General features: G+C 38.3%; 1 protein-coding gene across 2 annotated transcripts in view; it reads left to right on the top strand.

Annotated features, from left to right (window-relative positions):
• Positions 1-365: 365 nt before the first annotated feature.
• Positions 366-20,260, top strand: part of MINDY2 (MINDY lysine 48 deubiquitinase 2) — a 74,620-nt gene continuing 54,725 nt past the window's right edge. The window contains exons 1-2 of one of the 2 annotated variants that reach the window (XM_059913178.1): positions 367-1,321; positions 14,520-14,577. In XM_059913178.1, the coding sequence (XP_059769161.1) occupies positions 476-1,321; positions 14,520-14,577 (904 nt within the window). In that variant the 5' untranslated portion in view covers positions 367-475. Of the gene's footprint in view, positions 1,322-14,519; positions 14,578-20,260 lie in introns of both variants that reach the window. The other variant, XM_059913179.1, reaches the window with a different exon arrangement.

Raw genomic sequence — 20,260 nt, 5'->3', positions numbered from 1 at the left:
CCTCCCCATCCTTCAGTCCAAGGTTGAAACACACACGACCCAGTTCTGAAGGGTCACATCTAGCTGACCGCCTCCCGGCGGGCCTTTAAAGAAGCCGCGCGCGGTCGAGCTGCCCCAGAGTCCAACTTCCGGCCACAAAATGAGAGGATGTTTTCCTCCTGGCCACACCTTCCTAGCCTCGCCCTCCACGCCCCGCGCGAGCAGGAGCGCGCGAGCGCGCGGGCGCGCGGGAGGGGCGGGGCCGCATAGGCCGCCGCAGCGAGTTTCGCCCTCCCTCAGCGGCGCGCAGGAACGCCCAGGGCCCACGGACGGCGCGGCGGCGCGCGCGCGCGCTCTCGGTGCCCTCCTCCGTGACGTGCCTGGCCCAGGCCGCGCAAGGCCGCTCTAGCTGCCAGTGCCTCTGTCATGGCGTCTGAGGCGCTGTCTGAGGAGAACCCGCCGCGGTCTCTTTAGAGCGAGGGGCGGGCGGCTGGGTATGGAGAGCGGCCCCGAGAGCCTGCAGCCGCTAGAACACGGAGTGGCCGCCGGGCCGGCGCCAGGGACAGGTTCTCCGCAGGAAGGGCGACAGGAGACCAGGCTCGCCACTGGGGATGGTCCTGGAGTATGGGCGGCGGAGAGCAGCGGCGGGAAGGGGCAGGGGGCGGCAGCCGCCGGGAGGAGCCTCTCGGACTCGGCTTCTCCCGCCGGCTCGCCTCGGGTTCTCGTACCCTGCAGCTCCCTCCCGGGCTTGGACTTGAAGGGGAGCGATTTGGAGAGTCCTGCTGCCCAGAAGGCGCCTCTGACAGGGCAGCACAAGGTGACCGCCTCCCCGGAGGCAGCCGAGGCCGGAGCCGACCATGAGTTGGGTCCGGCCGGAGACGCGGGCGCCCTCCCGGATCCCGCCGGCACCTGCCGGGCAGAGTCGGCGGCCGCGGGCTCCGAGGAACCCAGCAGCGGCGGCGGCCTCAGCAGCAGTTGCAGCGACCCGAGCCCTCCCGGGGAATCGCCGAGCCTGGACTCCCTGGAGTCGTTCTCTAACCTGCATTCTTTCCCAAGTAGCTCCGAGTTCAATAGTGAGGAAGGAGCTGAGAACAGGGTCCCCGAGGAGGAGGAGGGCGCGGCGGTGTTGCCCCGGGCTGTGCCTCTGTGCCGAGAGGAGGAGCAGGAGGAGGGGGAGGCAGCCCAGGTGCTGGCGGCCTCCAGGGAACGCTTCCCGGGACAGTCTGTTTATCATATCAAGTGGATCCAGTGGAAGGAAGAGAACACACCCATCATCACGCAGAATGAGAATGGCCCCTGCCCTTTACTGGCCATCCTCAATGTTTTGCTTCTGGCCTGGAAGGTACACTTCGCAGCTTTCTATTTCCTACAGCTTTGGGGAGGGGGTACACGGGACGAGGGTGCTGCTGCCTGTCAGCTGATGGCTTCTTCCTTTTTTTTCCCCTCATTCATCAATCCATCCCTTTTTCTTCTTACATGCAACTCATTCTGAGACTCCCTTGTTACAAGAGTGTTCTCCTATGTATGTCAGAAAGAATTGCCGGCAACCTCAGGTCTCTCTTGTAGCGTTCAGTGATGAGCGTTCAGCATTCAGCTATGGCTGATATACTTGGAAACAGCCGGGACTAGGAGCATCCTAAACCCTTTGATTTGTTTTTTTAACCTATATTTTTCTGTGTTATTCCTTCTTACTGACTTTATCACGTATGCAAAAGAGTGAAGAAATGGGGAAGATCATCTTCAGAAGTTACCATCAATCCGTGATATCAGGGAGCAAGTTTCGATGGTTACGTTTAGTCTGTTTTCCAACTCCTGCTTGCTCCATTTGGGTGTGGATACTTAAGGACATGGTGATGGGGAAGATGTGGCCCCTTAGACAAATTCCATTTAAGGAAAAGCAGTGGCCTGAGACCTAATTACCATAACTTCTTGGTTTTCAAAGATTGTTTTTATTTTATGCATGATTTTTACTTGCCTCATTTCTTTGACTCTACTTAAATAGTCTGGCATTATTACCAGTAACCACACATCAGAATGTGTGAAGGGAGCTAAAATTATAACAACTAAAATAAGAAAAGATATATTCAAGTTAAAGGAGCAAAAGAGGGAAGGGCCCTTCAAAAGGAAGTATATCGAGGACTCAATATATTGAGGACCTGTAAATGAAGTGTCTTATTTAAGCTTGCAGCTTTAGAGTGCTGAGAAGATGCATCTTAGAGTACATATTTTACTTTTAAATTGGGGATTGTATCTATAGATAAAATGTTCCCTAGAAAAAAATAACCTGGATTATTGTGACTAGTTAGGAAGAAAATCAAGTAAAGGAAACAGTGTTTATTAAGTCCCTTCATCTTCCTTTCTAGCAAGGGCTAATGCAAAAGAAATAAGATTAGATCTTACCAGTATCTAGTACATAATGGCACTCAAATGTTTTGAGTGAAAACTGCCTGCTCTTAAAGAGCTGTTGAGCTATTTGGAGTTGCAGCATCGACTTACTTGAAATTACTAAAGAACAATGCAAGACAATACACTATAAATACTAGGTTATAGGAAGCAGATTGAAATGCATTAGACATCCCCAAAGGTGAAGTTTTCCTTTGGTCTGGCATAGTCCCAGAGAGCTTCATGGAATTTTTAGATCTTGAAGGAAGCTTTTAAGGAAAAGTAGGATTTAAAATAACAGGAAAATGGAATTCCTGGGAGAGGGAAGGGTATAAATAAAAGGGATGAAAATAAAATGGATAATGTGTGTGTGTGTATGTTTTGGATGACAGGAGTGGTAAGTTCATATTGCAGGATAATAGAAAATAAGATTGAAAAGGTGAAGAGCCCCTTGATGAAAGCCTTTGAATGTCAGACTAGGGAGTTAAATTTCATCCTATGAGCCAAAGTCCCCAGTCTTTCTGTCAGAAGGAGTAACAGTTTCCTTTAGGCTCTTCTCACTTCCTAGTTTCTACATAGTACTGCAGAAGTTCAGAGGAAAGAGCAAGTACCATGGTCTCAAATATTTGGGGATAGATGAGCATTGAATTTGTCTTTGAAAGACAGCATACATTTGGGTTCCCACTATGTGTGAGGTACTAGAAATACAAAGATGAGTAAGATGCAAGTGTGCCCTCATGTAGCTCATTAGTAATGGGGAGACAGACATAGAAACAATAACCACATTGCAATGTAGAAGTTCTAAATATGCTGTGGAATTACAGAGAAAAGTGTAATTGGGAATGGAACATGTCAAGGGAAAGCTTCATAGAAGAGGTAACCTGTGTACTGGGTCTGATGGATGAGTAAGAGAAGTTCCTTCCAGGCAGAGGGAATAGTGTGTTCAAAGATGCTGAAGCAGAAAAAGGTTTGTTCTATTTGGAGACTCCAACCTTGCTTGGAGTGCAGTGGAGGAGGAGAAGGAAATGGCAGTAGCAGGAAATAAAATTGATAGGTGGGTTAGACTCTGAATGAGCAGGCATGCTAAGGAACTTCGAGATTGTTTTATAAATCTTTGGTTCTTAGCCTTTTTTCTGCCTCAAGGCTATTGATGCACACAAAAATTACTCATCAGTAATCATCAGTGACTGATGGGGAGATCGATTAAGAGAAGCAAGGTTGGCTAGAGCAGTGTTCTCAAAGTGAGTCAGGGCTTCTGAGGTCAGTACTGTTCATAATAGTACTAAGTTGTTTTTTGCCTTTTTCACTCTCATTCTCTCAGCGTCAGTAGAGTTTTTCAGGCTGTATGATGTGTGATGACATCATTGCTCTGACAGTTAACAGACTCTGTGCTCGTGCATTCTTGTGTTTAAAATTTTTCTCAATTTTTATTTCTAGTATGGTAAATCTTGATAGATATAATCCACTTAAACAAGAGCTCTTTGGGATCCTTAATAATTTTTAGGACTGAAGAGGGTCTTGAGACCAAAAAGTTTGAGAAATGCTGTAGTAGAGAAAAATAATAAATAGGGTATGAAGGTAGTTGTCAGATTTCAGAGGACCCATCATTAGGCATGTTTAGACTTTATATACAGCTGATAATAGGAAGCTACTATAAATTGCTGGATAGAGGAATGACATAAAGAAAGGGGTCTTTTCATTTGAGATTAGACTGGAGATGAGATTGTAGTGAGTGTAGCAGGAAGAATTGATGAGGATAGCTCTTTTGGATGGGAAATTCTCTGCCCCTTCTCTCTGATGAGGATAATGTCACAGCCTAAATGATGAATTGATTGCTATCTGGATATAGGAAATGAAGGATGTGATACTTTTTCTAATTGGGTAATAGAGATTGGTTGGATCATTCAAAAGGTAGAGAATGTGTTTTAGATGGGAAAGTTGATGTCAGAGTTTGGCTGTGTCAGGTTGGAATTGTCTGTTAGTGGGACATAAAAATATAAATGTCCATTGTGCCTCCAGAAACATAGAATGGGCCTCAGGAAAGACGTCAAAATTATGAGGAAAATTGAACTGGAGAATTATTGCATAGATATAAGTATGGTATCTGTGAGAATAAATGAATTCTCCAAAGAGAGTGGTGAATAGTTCTCAACTATTTGCCATCCCAGTATATGTGAGGAACTACAAATTGCCAGTATAAACATCCTCCCTCTATTTTCTCCCTCCCTCTTCCGTCCAGTTCTCCAGTAGACATAGAGAAAACAGAGGAATAAAGAGGAAAACAGAGGAATAAAGTTGTTGGGGAGAAGGGAATGCTAAGCCGTAAAGATGAGAGAGTGTAAAAGAAATCAGTATAGGCACAATTTGAGATGTAAATGAGAACTAGAGAGAGGACAAAGTCATGATAGTAGTGTGGGAGAGAAACTCTAATTAAAAAAAAAAAAAAAAAAAAAGGTCAGTTATCATTGTCAAATGCAGCAGCATCAAGGAACTGGTGGAGTAGGAAAGATTTTGCCAAAAAGGACAGATATGAGAACAAGGTCGCTAAAAAGTCAGGATAACGTGGAATCCTCAGAATAGGTGGTAAAATTCTCTTCAGAGGAAAACAACAACAATCTTTTTTTCTGAAGTAATGGAAGGAAGATACAAAGACAAGGTCATGTTAAGATAGAGAGACATGAAAATTGAGGCCTCATTCTGCATTTTGGCAGAATAACAGATGATCTCATCAGTAATAGCTATTGAACTTGCCAGTAATTAAGGAGAGAAGTTGTAAAGCATCGAAGGGTGAATTTTGTGAGAAAATTATGTTGTATATTAAAGAAGTTCTCATCTCATTGAAGATTATGCCTAGGAATTTGAGGCATAAGCAGAAAGTAGTCAGTGGCCATGGATAAATTGGGGTATTCTTTTAAAAATTCTAGTATGTCAATTTTGCTTCCCCCCTCGCCCCCCAAATAGTTCTCTCATCCCTGGAAATAGGAGCAGGAAGAATGACTGGTTAGGATTATCAAGTATTGGGCTTTTCAAGGGTTGATTCATGGAGTGTCAATGGAATTAAGAATTGAAAGTAAAACAGTTGATCATCTTTTTTGGGGGAGAATGAAGTAATGAGAAAAATCAGTAAGGAATTTCCTAGCGGTCCAGTGGTTAAGGCTCTGCGCTTCCACTGCAGGGGGCACGGGTTTGGTCCCTGGTTGGGGAACTAAAAAAAAAAAAAATCAATAAACTGAATACATTAGGAAGATTTGAGTGATTCAAAGGAAGTAAGTGCCATGATGATTCTGGGTGAGAGATGACAGTTAAAATTATCAAACATGGTAAGTACTGAGTTGGAAATGTTGAAGTTTTAATTAAAAGTGTTGGTTTAGGACTGATGGAAAGTAGGTGATCATTACTAATCTGTAAAATAGTTTAGCTGTGATAATCCAACAAATCAAGAAAGAAGGAAATCTGTTCATTAAATTTAATTCAGGCTGAAATTTGTAATTCTCTTTAGCTGACACCAGGTAAATTGACCCAAATTGAAGTCTTAGAATACATTTTCATTTTGCTTCTTTATTTTAGACTGTTTTTGGTGTTTTTTTAATAGTTTTTCTTTAATCTTTCATTTTATCTATCATAAAACAATGCCATTTATAGGTTTATTTGAGGGCTGTGGCCCAATTAATCAGTTGTGTTTATAAAAATCAACAAGTCAGAAGATACATAAAATATAAAATTTACTTTCTGATGTTATTGGCCTATGTTATAAATACTGAAGCAGAGTGATGGGTACTTGGAAGTTCATTATGCTGTTACTTTTCGGCTGTTCCATATGATTCAAATTTTGCATTATGAAACATTTTTAAAAACTTCTGCCTTAATGTTTTTATGTTTTTGAAGGTATTACTTTAATAATAGAGGGAGTCCCTGCTTTGTCACACTTCTGTTTTCTTATAGGAAAAATATAGGTTCTAAGGCCCACATACTCAAAATATATATATATATACACATACACATATATATATAACTTATACTGTACATTGTAATAGAAGACATAGTATTGTAATATCTAATCATTATGTATCTAATTATTATGTAACATTTTAATGGAAGACTGAATGCACTATTCTGATTTAAGATGCTGGAAGCACATCCCCTCTCCTCCCTAGTCCTTTGGGTGGGAAATTTTTCCTCTTCTTTCTTTGCTTAGCAGACGCTGAGAGGATCTCCTACTCCACATCAAGGGAGGAACAGCAGGATTCTTAAGCAAGTTTGTTTACCTTAGGTTTGTTGCTCCAGACATTAAACCTAGAAACTATCAATATAAAATAAAAATTGATACATTTGATTCAGTAAAAAACAAAAAACTTAAGGTTAAAAAAAAGAAAAAGGACAAAAAGATACCCCTTCCCCAAAAAAACTTCACCAGGAACTAAGTCAAGTCAAAACACACACTATAAACTAAGGGAATTATCTGCTAGATTACGGTATGTGTCTAAGGGCTAATTTCTTAATTTACAGAGAGCCCTTATAAATTAGAAAGAAAAAAATGAGTGACCCAAGAGCAAAATGAGCAAAAGGCCATTAGCAGAAAATTCAGTGAAGTTCAAGCGGACATATCCTCTGTCTCATTATCACCTGCAGAGGGTGAGCTTCTTACCAGAAAGCTTTTGCTCTAGTTCTCCCTCCCTCCTTGATGACTTTTCTTTTCTCATACCTTTTCACAGATACCTCTTCTTACTTTTGACTAGGTTTTACTTTCTTTTTTTACTTCCTGACTTATAGGAATATTGCAACTGCACAAATTTTCTCATATTCCCCTTTTCCTAAAGTAGGCACAAAGCTCTTTTGAGGATTTCCAAGTGTATTATCTATAAAAATGGAAAAACAGATGGTGAGCTGAAGATTCCATTTTAGCCTCTGCCCACCCTGTTTGTTTTTTAATATAGATCCTGTAAGAAGAGATTAAAAACTTCACACAGTGGTGGAGTTTTGTTTACACAAAAGGTGCAAGCAACACTTCCGAGGCTTTCATTTCCAGTCTCTCCTAAGAATTAGGATTGGTGTAACATCTCTGGGTTTGTCAGATAAAGTGGATATGGGCTGATGATATTATGAATACTCCCCGTGGTGGTTGTCCTATTAGTGATGTCCTCATTTTCTCCTCTCCCTTTGCTATGAGTAGTCCTTCAGTGGAAAACCTTCCCATTCTCCTTCCATCCTTGTCTCTGTTAAGTCCCAGGTGAAGGGCATTTGAGCACAGGTGGTATCAGTAATCCTAGGGCTTTGAATAATAACAGTAAGTACTCAATTATTTTTATGTCCAGATACTATGCTAAGTATTCTACATGTATTATATGCATTTTCTCTTTTAATTTTCTCAACCACATCATGAAATCCTTGTGTAGATATTGTTCCTATTTTACGTACATAGAAAATTGAGGTGCATAAAGTGTAAATAACTTACCCAAGGTAAGTTTATACCCACTCCAGAACCTGAGCTCTTACTTCAGATATTTGGTTGGAAAGTTAAAATTCAAGGTAAGAGTAAGCCTGGTGGACAATAGGCCTGGGACAAACCAGGGTGGAAGAAGAGCTAGTGATAAAGTCAGAGAAGCAGAAATAGACTTCATGATTCCTTAGAACAAATCCTGGGGATCTGTTCTTTGTACAGATTCCTTCTGTTTTTAGCCCCCTGTGTTTTATCCCATGTCCTCTCAATTGTCTGACACTTCCAATTTCAGAGCCTTTCTTGAGTTCTGTGGTGAACGAGCTTGCCTTTACCATCAAAGTTTATTAAGTATTTTCTTTGATATTTTCAGTAGTCAAGTTTTCTCTCTCCTGCCACTACCCTAGTTCAGGCCACTTTCATCTCTCTCCTGGACTACTTCAGTAGCCTTTTAACTGTTCTCTTGTCTTATCTTATTCTCATCTGTCTTTCAAGCAATTAATATAAATGTTTCACTGTCACTTTTTCTTTGGTTAGATTTTCAGCAGGGTAACCTTGCTGAGCTGCTTAAATATAAGTCCAGTGAAATTTGAACTAAAGATGCCTTTTTTTTTAAAGTTGTATTTATTTATATTTATTTTTATAAATTTATTTATTTATTTATTTATTTTTGGCTGCCTTGGGTCTTCGTTGCTGCACGCGGGCTTTCTCTAGTTGCAGTGAGCTCTTCGTTGTGGTGCGTGGGCTTCATTGTGGTGGCTTCTCGTTGCAGAGCATGGGCTTTAGGTGCACAAGCTTCAGTAGTTGTGACTCGCTGGCTTTAGAGCGCAAGCTTAATAGTTGTGGTGCATGGGCTTAGTTGCTCCACAGCATGTGGGATCTTCCCAGACCAGGGCTCGAACCCATGTCCTCTGCATTGGCAGGCGGATTCTTAACCACTGCACCACCAGGGAAGCCCCAAGATGTCTTCCTTTATTATACATCTTTTACTGGGACAATTTCACTGGAAAAACATTCTTCATTGTTCTAAAACCTTTGAATTGCGTATAAAATAGGACATTCTTGAAAATCTAATACATGTGAATATATCTGCAGTTTCTGATGGTTTTAAATAGTTTTAAATAGGCCTCAATATTACTCTGAGAATGGGGTCTAAGTTCTGATAAACATTGAGGGTAAGGGTGTTTCAAATTGGCCGAAGTTGAAAGTTGTCTCTTATTAAATTTTCCTGATTTGAAATACTGATGGCATGTAGAAAGTCAGTTAGATTTTTAGTATTTTTAAGTACAGTAATTATTCTTAATAATAAATGAATATTACCTATAAGAAATTAGAATATAAAGCATGATGTATAATAGCTTATAATACATGTTTATTTGCTGGAGCCGGAATTAAAGGCATGTTGAAAGGATCCTTAAGTTTTTTAGCCCTTATTTTGAAAAAAGCTGCATTTCGTCTCTTTGATTCCCATTAATAATACTTACAATATAATTTCTTTACAATTTCAACTTAAAAAAATTACGAATACTATATGATTTGCCGCATATTCAAAATCAGTGAAACTTGAACTGAGAAGAAATTTTTTTTTTGTGTGGACACGCTGTGCTGCTTGCAGGGTCTTAGTTCCCCAACCAGGGATTGAACCCACAGCCCCTGCAGTGGAAGTGTGGAGCCCTAACCATTGGACCACCAGGGAATTCCCAAGAAATTGTATTATTTAGTGATCCTTTTTACCATAAGTAATGCAAAAACAGACTACAGCACAGGAATCAAATAATTCATGGACAACTTAAAAATATTTGTCTCCTGAGACTTCCCTGGTGGCACGGTGGTTAAGACTCCATGCTCCCAATGCAGGAGGCCCAGGTTCGATCTCTGGTCAGGGAACTAGATCCCACATGCATGCCACAACTAAGAAACCTGCATGCTGCAGCTAAGGAGCCTGCAAGCTGCAACTAAGGAGCCCGCCTGGTGCAACTAACTAACTAACTAAATAAATATTAAAAAAAAAAATTTTGTCTCCTGAGTTCCAACTCAACTTTCTGTTTGAATGTCAAACTAAACTTCACAGTTACGAAGCAGACATCATTTTCTTCTGCAAACTTACCTTCCCTTACCAAATGTCTTATTTTTATTAAATGTATGGATCTTAAGTTTTAGAGTTCCCTGAGCCTTAGAGTCAACTTCAGTTTTTCTTTTCGCATCATCCTCCACTTTTCATCGGTCACAAAGTTCTGTCAGTTCTTCATTTAAAATATATTTCACAGGACTTCCCTGGCGGTCCAGTGGTTAAGACTCTGTGCTTGCACTGCAGGGGGCACGGGTTTGATCCCTAGCTGGGGAACTAAGACCCCACATGCTGTGCGGCACAGCCAAAAAAAAAATACACACGCACACACATATATATACATATATTTCAGATAATGTTTTATATAAGATTTCATTGAAAGAAAGTGTTGCTGTTTTTAGAAGTCTGTATATTAATTTTGTATCCTGCAGTTTTACCAAATTCATTGATGAGTTCTGGTAGCTTTTTGGTGGTGTCTTTAGGATTTTCTATGTATAGCATGTCATCTGCAAACAGTGACAGTTTTACTTCTTTTCCAGTTTGGATTCCTTTTATTTCTTTTTCTTGTCTGGTTGCTGTGGTTAAGACTTCCAATACTATGTTGAATAAAAGTGGTAACGGGAATTCCCTGGTGGTCCAGGGGTTAGGAATCCACACTTCCACTGCAGGGGGCACAGGTTCAATCCCTGGTCCGGGAACTAAGATCCTACAAGGCACACTGGGTGGCCAAAAAAAAAAAAAAAAAAAAAGTGGTTGAGCATCCTTGTCTTGTTCCTGATCTGAGAGGAAATGGTGAAATGCTTTTCACCATTGAGTATGATGTTAGCTGTGGCCCTGTCACAAATGGTCTTTATTATGGTGAGGTATGTTTCCTCTATACCCACTTTGTTGAGAGTTTTTATCATAAATCGATGTTGAATTTTATCAAAAGCTTTTTTTGCATCTATTGAGATGATCCTATGATTTTTTGTCAATTTGTTAATGTGGTGTATCACATTGATTGATTGTTGCAGAGCACGGGCTCTAGGGCATGCTGGCTTCAGTAGTTGTGACACGTGGGCTCCAGAGCACAGGCTCAGTAGTTGTGGCGCACGGGCTTAGTTGCTCTGCAGCATGTGGGATCTTCCCGGACCAGGGCTCGAACCCGTGTTCCCTGCATTGGCAGGCAGATTCTTAACCACTGCGCCACCAGGGAAGCCCCAAACGGTGTATTTCTTGAGTACTTATTAATTGGTATTGTAATTAAACATTTAACAATGTTCTTTGGCTGGTCATTTTCATACTTACCATTAGCTATATAAACTGTTCCTTATTTCTTTGTTATTACTGGGTCCCCTGCATTTCTCTCCCCCCTCTCCCCTACATCAAAATTATAGGTATCAAAATCTTGGCATATCACTTTTGAGATGTTTTACATTTCTGTTCAGGATATTAACACTTTAAGCAGGTTTTGTTATTTTTATTTTTGGTCTCTCTTGAGTCTGTTCTCAAGTACACTTCACTCTTCGAATGACTAAGAATTACAGAATAATTGGGCTGAATTAATGATGTTTTATCCTATAGTTGAATATTTGGAGTTGTAGTAGCTATTTCCTTTTGTTAATTTAAATATTCTTTTGTTAATTTAAATGTTTAATATTAAATATTTTATTTAAATATTAATTTTAATAGAAATCTAGTTAGAATAATAAAATGTTTATAGGATATGACATAATTTATTTTCCTAGATAATAAAAGCTTCATTTTATTTGGACTCTATTAATTTGAAACTGTGTGTTAATATGTACTGAGAGGTTTTGCTCAAATTTTAGGAAGAATATTTAAACTACTTAGAGTACCTTCTAGGTGTCCTTGAATACATTAATTTACTTGTAAATGGTATGTTATAGATTATTACTAAAAGAAGACCATCTGAGAATCTAGGTCATACTTCATTTGTTTGTCTGTTTTTCATCATAAGATTTAAAATTTAGAGATTCAGACAGAATGCCACAATTTTAAATTCTGTATCCTTAGCTAGCTTTCCCATAACCTGTTTTTTCTTTAATAGACTCTAAAGAGACAAAGGAAAGAAAGTCTTAGGATCATTAACAAAATCTTCAGCATTTGCTTTTGTGGTGATGGTGGTAGAGGGAAGCAAAAAGAGAAGCAAGCATTCAGGAAGATCATTCTGTGGTTAAAAAAAATTAAGATCTGTTGATGGCTCCAAAGTATTAGTGGGAGGGAGGCAGGCATTTCTTCACTATTATACTCTTTTGTCCCTAGCTTTAGTGAACATCCAGAATATTTTGTTGGCTAAGATTCGGGAAATGAATATACCACTCAGAATGCTTGGGAATAGTTAAAATATTTGCGTATTTGTTGTCCCACTTCTAAAATCTCTATAAAGGTTGTCATTTCCTACTTCAAATGTTTGAAGCAAGACATGATAGGCAGTTGTTATCATTTGGAAATTTCAAGACTAAACCCTGAAATCATCTATTTGTAGAAATCTAGGGTTGTAGAATGTATTTCCCAAATACATATACTTGTTAGTGCCTTGGTTTCTTATTGACAGTTTTATAGTGGGATTACTACATTGACCAAAAGAGGATAAGCTATTTGTTTATGGGATTTTCTGGTGAATATATTTCTGCACTGAATTTGTCTGGAGTAAAAGAATATATAGGTCTCATTTAAGAAGCATCGTTAGGTGAAAATCAGACTTTCAGAGTGGTCTGACAGTTATTCAGAATGTAAATATTCACAGTGTATATAAACTACTGGTTTAAATATCAGACCTTCCAAGTGGTATTGAAACACCTTGATAAAATATTATCTAAAAGCAGTTAAAATCATCTAAAGCAGGGATCAACATACTTTTCCTGTAAAGGACCAGATAGTAAATATTTTAGGCTTTGTGAGCCGTATAGTCTCTGTTGCAAAGATTCAACTCTGTTATTATAGTGCAAAAGCAGCCAAAGACAGTACGTAAACAAATGAGAGTGACACCCAATAAAACTTTATTTAGAAAAACAAGCAGGGGACTATAATTTGCCAATGAGTTTCAATTTGAAAAATGTACTCTTTATGGGAACTCTCTGTACTTTCTGCTGAATTTTTCTGTAAACCTAAAACTGCTCCAAAAAAAAAGTCTATTACAATTTCTGGGACTTCCCTGGTGGTCCAGTTGTTAAGACTCTGCGCTTCCACTGCAGGGGGCGTGGATTCGATCCCTGGTCGGGGAACTGCGATCCCGCATGCCATGCGGCGCAGACCGAAAAAAAAAAAGTCTATTACAATTTTAAAAAATGTCCTAGAAAATAAGAATAATTTAGAAACAAGTAATGATCAAAACCTCCATGGCAACTCTTGGTTTTCACTGAGTGATAAAGCCACTGGATGACTAACTCATAAGTACCAACTGTCATGTATGCTTTCAGAGGGTCTAAAACTGTTCTGTTTTACAGGGATCTTTTTTAGCACTTACTTTATTCATTGATTAAAATAAACAAAAAATTGTGACATACTGTTACTACATTTGGTAACATAAAGATCCAGAGCACCTTCTTCAACACGTTGTTGGAGAAATTGCTGATTTAAATGATCCTGAAATAGTAATTCCTGAGGAATTTTTAATTATGCTGCTATTCTGTCATTGCTATGTTAATTATTTTGTTTGAGTTTGCATCCTACAGTACTTATTTTTCTTCCATGAATATACCAAGGAGTATGCTTTTCAATAAGTCAGCTAAAATATTTACAGTCATTGGCTGTAATATCTGTGTAATTCATCTGATAATTCATTTGAAAAATTCATTTAGACTGTGTTGCAGCTGACTTAACTTTTGAAGCTTAAATATGACTATAACGTATATATCTACTTTTAACCTTTTTATTGTGACATATAGCGCATACAGAAAAGTACATAAAACAGAGATGTCCAGTTTAACAAGTTATCATAAAGCAAACAGTGGAACTACCATGCAAGTCAAGATATAGAGCATTGCCAGCACCCCAGAGGCCTCTTATATGTCCTGTTACAACTATAACTCCTTTTATCCCTAGGGTTAACCACAGTCCTCATTTTTATAGTATCCATTCTCTTTTCTTTATACATGTACAGCTCTAAACAGTAAAGTTTAATTTTGCCTGTTTTTAAATTTTACAGGTTGACTCATATAGTATGAATCCTTCAGTTTATGACCATCCTTTATACTGTATTCATTTTAGCTACTCAACAAAATAAAATGGCCCAGGTAGACTGAAGTAATGGAATATTGACCTGTGTTAAGCCTGTCTTCAGTAAAACTGCTGCATGGGTGACCTGTCAAAACATGTTCGGTGCCTCTTCCTGCCCTTAAACTGTATTTTCTATAATGCAGGACACTGTTGCAGGTGCATAATGACAATCAGGATGGGTGACAAAAAGCATAGCACTTGGCTTTGAAAATAGATTTCTCATTGACTCTCTGAGATCTTGTATCACCCTGTAAATTTTATGGTGATAAGATTGGCTTTGTTGTATTAAGATTAGCTACAAAGATTTTTAAATGTGAGTGTTGTATACCTATAGTGGATACATATAATACACATACATACTTGTGTTTCTGACTGAAGAAACACTTTAATTATCTAAAACATTTGATTTTATAGAAAAAATACTTTGTTTTTCAGGTGAAACTTCCACCGATGATGGAAATCATAACTGCTGAACAGCTGATGGAATATTTAGGTTAGTGTTGAAAAGTGAATGATTTTTATATCTCTTTCAAAATAAACCAAAGTTTTCAAAGCTAATATATTACCAAATTTCACCTTTTTGAGGCTATTTTTAAGTTATAATTTTTAATCTCTTAATTAAAAATTTTTATCAGTATGTTTCTGTTCTTGGATGCCTTCTTTCTGACCAGCATTAAAATTCTTTAATATAAATAGACTAGTGACATCTAGAAAACAACAAGGTACATATCAATTCCTATAAACTACAGAATGGGAAATGGCACAAAAACTCTAACATTGAATGTAGGGAGTGTTTTAAAATATTGAGTAGACTTGAATTAAAACCCAGGAGGTGATTTAGAGCAGTGCTACCCAAAATATGATTCATGGACCTCTGCCAGTCTATAAAATGTTACTTACCAGTCTGCAGTGAAATAGAGGCTTATACTAGAGTGTACAACGTTTTATTAGTCCATCTGAAATTTTTTGATAGCCAATTTTTCTTGATGAAGGAAGCAGTGTATTGAATTGCATTCTTATGCAAGATTCTTATTTCAAAACAGACCATAATACACAGTTTGCAGACCAGTTGCATTGAGTAGAACTTGTTTACAGAGCAGGTTGTTGTATGTCACCCTGTGGTCTTTTACAATTTAGCAAATAGGAATTTATATATTTATACTATTTATACTACTACCAAATCAGAAATCTTAATCCATATTCTTACGGTTGTTTACTAATTAAATTTTTATTTTAAAAAATCTTATTAGCTGATTAGTTTATTTATGCCATTCTAGACAACTAGCTAACTGATTTTTTTTTTTTGTGAGGGGTAGGTTTAGTGAAGTAATTGAGATTAGAGCTTTTGGAAGACCTTTTTCTTTATGTAATTAATGTCATTTAATCCCGTTCACTGGCTAGGGAAACTCATAGTTAAGTGTAGATTACTTTGAATATCTAGATGTTTGGAAATAGAATTTCTATTTAAACCTCTTTTACTCTAGCTTGGTGATTCTTAAACTTTGTGATTTCTAAATTATATTTCATGGAAAAGGCTGAAATATGCTTAGTGCTTTTGATGAACAGCCAGTATGACTGCCAAGGACTGTGCAAAGGGGAAGTATTAGGAGATGAGATTAGAGGTAATGGGATCATATCATACAGTACCCTAGGCTATTATAGCAACTTTGACTCTTGCTGTGGGTGATTGGGAAGCCATTAAAGGATTTTGAACAGAGGACTGATGATCTGACTTTGAGTTTAACAAGAATTCTCTGGCTGTTATGTTGAAAATAGAACTTAGTGGTGTAAAGACAGAAGCAGGGAGATTGGTTAGCAAGCTGTTAAAACTGGCAAAAGATGGTGGTGGCTTCAAGCAGGGTAGTAGAAGTGGAGATTATAAAATATGGTCAGATTCTGAATATAGAGCTGACAGAATTTGCCGATGAGTTGAATGTGGAGTGAAAGTGAAGTCAAGGGTTACCCTATGATTTTTGGTTTGAACAACTGGAAGGACAGAGTTACCATCAACTGAAACAGGAAAAAATGGAAGGAACATGTTTAGGGAGGAATATCAGGATTTTGGTTTTGGGATGTTTATTGGCATTCAAGTGGAGATATCAGGGAGGCAGTGGGATATATAAATGTAGAGTCTAGAGGAGAGGTCTCAGTGCTGTACAGTAAAACTTTCTGTGTCGATGGAAATGTTCTGTATCTGTGCTGTCCAGTTTCATAGCCACTAGGCACATGGGGCTCTTGATATCTTAAAATATAGCTAATGTGACTGAGGAACTGAATATTAAATTAAATTTAAATTAAATTAAATTAAATTTTATTAATTAATTAAATTTAAATTTATACAGCCACATGTCACTACTAGTTATTGTATTGGACAGCACAGATCTAGCCTGTAAATACACATTTGGGAACAGACAACATATATAAATGACAGTTAGACTGAGTCACAAATAATATGAATGTAGATAGAGAAGGGAAGAGATCAGTGGACTGAATCCTGGATGTGCCAGTGATTAGAAGCTGAGGAAGAGGAAGAATGGGTAGAAGCTCAACTATGTAGAGGAAAAACCGAAGACTGATTTCCTAGAATCTAAATGAAGAGTTTCAATGAAGAGTTAGAGATTAGTTGAATCAAATGCTGCTAATAGGCCATGCAGGATGAAGGCTGAAAATTGACCATTGATTGAGCCATAAGGAGGTAATTGGTAACTTCAACGAGTCCACAGGATAAAAACCTGACTGGAGTGGGCACAGGGGAAAATTAGAAGCCCTTACAGTGTACATAGCCAGTAGGAATGTAACATAATGAAGCTACTGTGGAAAACAGTTTGTCAGTTCCTTAGAAAGCTAAATATAGAATTACCTATGGTCCTACAACTTTACCCAAGAGAAGTAAAAACACATGTTCACACAAAAACTTGTACAGGAATGTTCATAGCAGCATTATTAATAATAGCCTAAAAGTGGAAACAACCCAGATAGCCATCAACTGATGACTGGATAAACAAACTGTGGTATATCCGTATAGTGAAACATTATTCAGCCATAAAAAGGAATGTATTGATACATGCTGTAATATGGATAAACTTAAAGACATTATGCTAAGTCAAAGAAGCCAAGTCACAAAATACCACTTATTATATGATTCCATTTATATCAAATGTCCAGAATAGGCAAATTTAGAGACAGAAAGTAGATTAGGGGTTGCTTAAGACTAGGGAATATAAGGGGGAAATAGAGATTGACTGCTAATGGGTATAGAGTTTCTTTAAGGGGAGACCAAAATGTTCTAAAATTAGATCATGATGATAATTTCACAATCCTATTAATATACTTTAAAAACATTGAACTCTACACTTTAAATGGGTTAATTATATGGTATGTGAATTACATTTCTATAAAGCTGTTTTTAAAAAGAGAAAATTGAAGGAAAGGAATTGAAAAGAGTATTTTAGACAAATAGAAGTATTAGTCTTAAGCAGTACAGATACTTTATCCTTAGCAATAGGAGGGAAGATAGAATGTATTAAAAATAGATGCAGGTAGGTGGACAGATGTGGGTGTGGTAACTTATAGAAGGTCTTTTGAGTGCTTCTATTTTCTCAGTGAAACGGGAAACCAGGTCATCAGCTGAGAGTGAAGATGAAGGAGGAGTTGTTGAAGATGAGAAGGAAGGTATAAAATAGTTGCCTAGACAAGTTGGAGGTGAATGGGGAGATGAAGTATGATTCCTGGGCATTACCACTGGGGTTAGTGAGACCAGCCAACATTGGCGGTATGATTTCTTCAGTCACACTCAGCTGCATGAGTATAGGCCTGAATAGTGGAGGAGCAGGATTTAACCAGAGCTGGGTTTTTGCCAAGTGAGTATGTTGAAGAAAGAGACTAGGAAATTGAAGGTATGTGTAGAGAGTGGTTATAATGATGAGCTATAATATTTAAGTTGCATAAAGAGGAAATGAGGATATAAATATGTTGAAGAAAAATGTGATGGGATTTAGTGGCTTGTAGGCCCTGATACAGCTGAAGAATTTTTGGAGCCTGGTGATAACAAAGTCATATGATCATAGGGAATGAGTTTCTGAGATAAGGTGGAATATAAGATTTTTGTTGGAAAAGAGGTCAAGAAACAGAAAGTCCAGGGTATTAGATGGGTCATCTCTATGAGTATCGAAATTATCAAAAATTATGGCAGGATTTTTGTTATAGAGAGGTAGTGAGCTAGGAATGAGGCAGATTGACCTGAAAGTTGGTAGAGAACTATAACCAGGTGGGTGGATAATGGGTAGTATTATATGATAGCATGAGTTTTAAAACTCAGGAGTCTTAGGGAGGAGGGAGAGAAAGAATGACCATAGGAGCAAGTAGATCCACCTCCAGGCTCACCGGTAAAGAAGCATGAGAGAGAAAAGACATCACTTGAGAGGGCTGCAGTGTCATCAAGGCAGAGCCAAATTTCATTTAGGCAGAAGATGAAGGAAACATTAAGAAAAGAAAATACTTAGAAGATTTGAGAGACCATGAGTTCCAGAGGACACTGAAATTCAAGATAGGAATTTAGGAGTCATTAGTATAAAAATGGTATTTAAATCTGTGGAAATTGATGAGATCATTAAGAGAGAAAGTATAGAGAAGAGACGTGGGTCCAGGATCATCTCCTAAAGTTTCCCAGCATGCACAGATTGGGTAGAGCAGTGTTTCTCCACCTTTTTTCAGTATTGCCCCCCTAAGGAGCCTTTGTAGATATCTTTGTCCTAATCACTCACTCCAGGAAATTTTAATACCACAGATATACTGTATGTCTCTTCATGTTCTGTGGCCCTTTGAAGGCCACAGAACATTATAATATCTAAGATACTTTTGTCCCTACCCTCCAAGAATCAGTTTTTGCCCCCTTGGGGGTAACATCACCCCTGCTGAAATGCATGGGTTAGAGCAGCGGTCCCCAAACTTTTTGGCACCAGGGACTGGTTTTGTAGAAGACAATTTTTCCACGGGGTGGGGGGGGGGGTAAGTTTCAGCAGGGGTGACGTTTAATATACTGGGCTAAATAAAATATATTATTAAAATTAATTTTACTTCTTTCTTTTTACTTTTTTTAATGTGGCTACTAAAAATTTAAAGTTACATATGGGCTTGCATTTGTGGCTTGCATTATATTTCTGTTGGACAGTGCTAACTTTAAACTGTGCTGCCACTCCACAGCTTCTTATGTCATCCTGGCTCTGCTGTCTGTGCTATCATAGACTGATGCCATTTACCTAACCTCTTGCCTGCTAGTTATTACCATCACTCTACTTGCCTTTTTCTATTCTACCTTCTGAGACAAAATGAGCTCTTTTGCTGTTAGTTCCCGTAGCTAAAGAATGCAGTTGTAATGGCAGAGACCCATGAGCAGAGACAGAGGGCATATGAATGGAGGTACTAATAGTATAAAAGGGTAAGATTGGAGTGGAAATAAAAGCATCATAAATTATAATACCTCTTCATTTTACAGATGAGGTAACCAAAGCTCAGAAAGATTAAATAATGTGTTCTCTCCATCTAGACACCTTCTAATATGATTTTTTAAATGCTGAAAGGCTAGTATTCTCAAAAGTATATCCCTTCTCCCTTTCCACCACTCAAGTGTTTTTGATAGAGTATTTTAAATTCCTACTACTTGTCTCTTCCTTTTATTTTTCCTTTTTCTTATCCAGCAAATATTTGCTGATCATGTACTGTGGACAAGTTATTTGGAGGTGTCAACAATACAGTCAATGTGGCTGCATAAATGTACTAAGAAAATGTTAACATGGTATTTTTCTTGGAAAGAAAATAATTAGTGCATCTTGGTATCTTAAATTTATCTGTTAGATTTTAAAAATCCCTGAGGAAGCAGGACATAGGGTAGAGAATTTTTTAAATTATAGGGAAAAAGAAAAATTGATGAAGTAATATTTAGATTTAGGGTAGCTAAAGAGGTTTGGAAGTCCTGGGTGAGGAGACTCATCTACAGGGACAGCATGAAAGTACTATGATCCTAATGGAAGGTGGGAGAGAAGTGAGTAAGAATAATGTGAGAAGAGAGATTCTGAAAACTCTGCCTCGCCAAAAGTAAACTTTATTTAAAGCCAATCCTGCCAAAACAAATTGTTTAATTTTCTAAGCTATTTGGATTTTGTTCTCTTGAGATTACT

This window comes from Balaenoptera ricei, chromosome 2 (assembly GCF_028023285.1).
Source record: "Balaenoptera ricei isolate mBalRic1 chromosome 2, mBalRic1.hap2, whole genome shotgun sequence".
In the NCBI taxonomy this organism is placed as follows: domain Eukaryota; kingdom Metazoa; phylum Chordata; class Mammalia; order Artiodactyla; family Balaenopteridae; genus Balaenoptera; species Balaenoptera ricei.
Note: the sequence above shows the minus strand (reverse complement) of the source record. Positions and strands in the feature narration are given on the sequence as shown.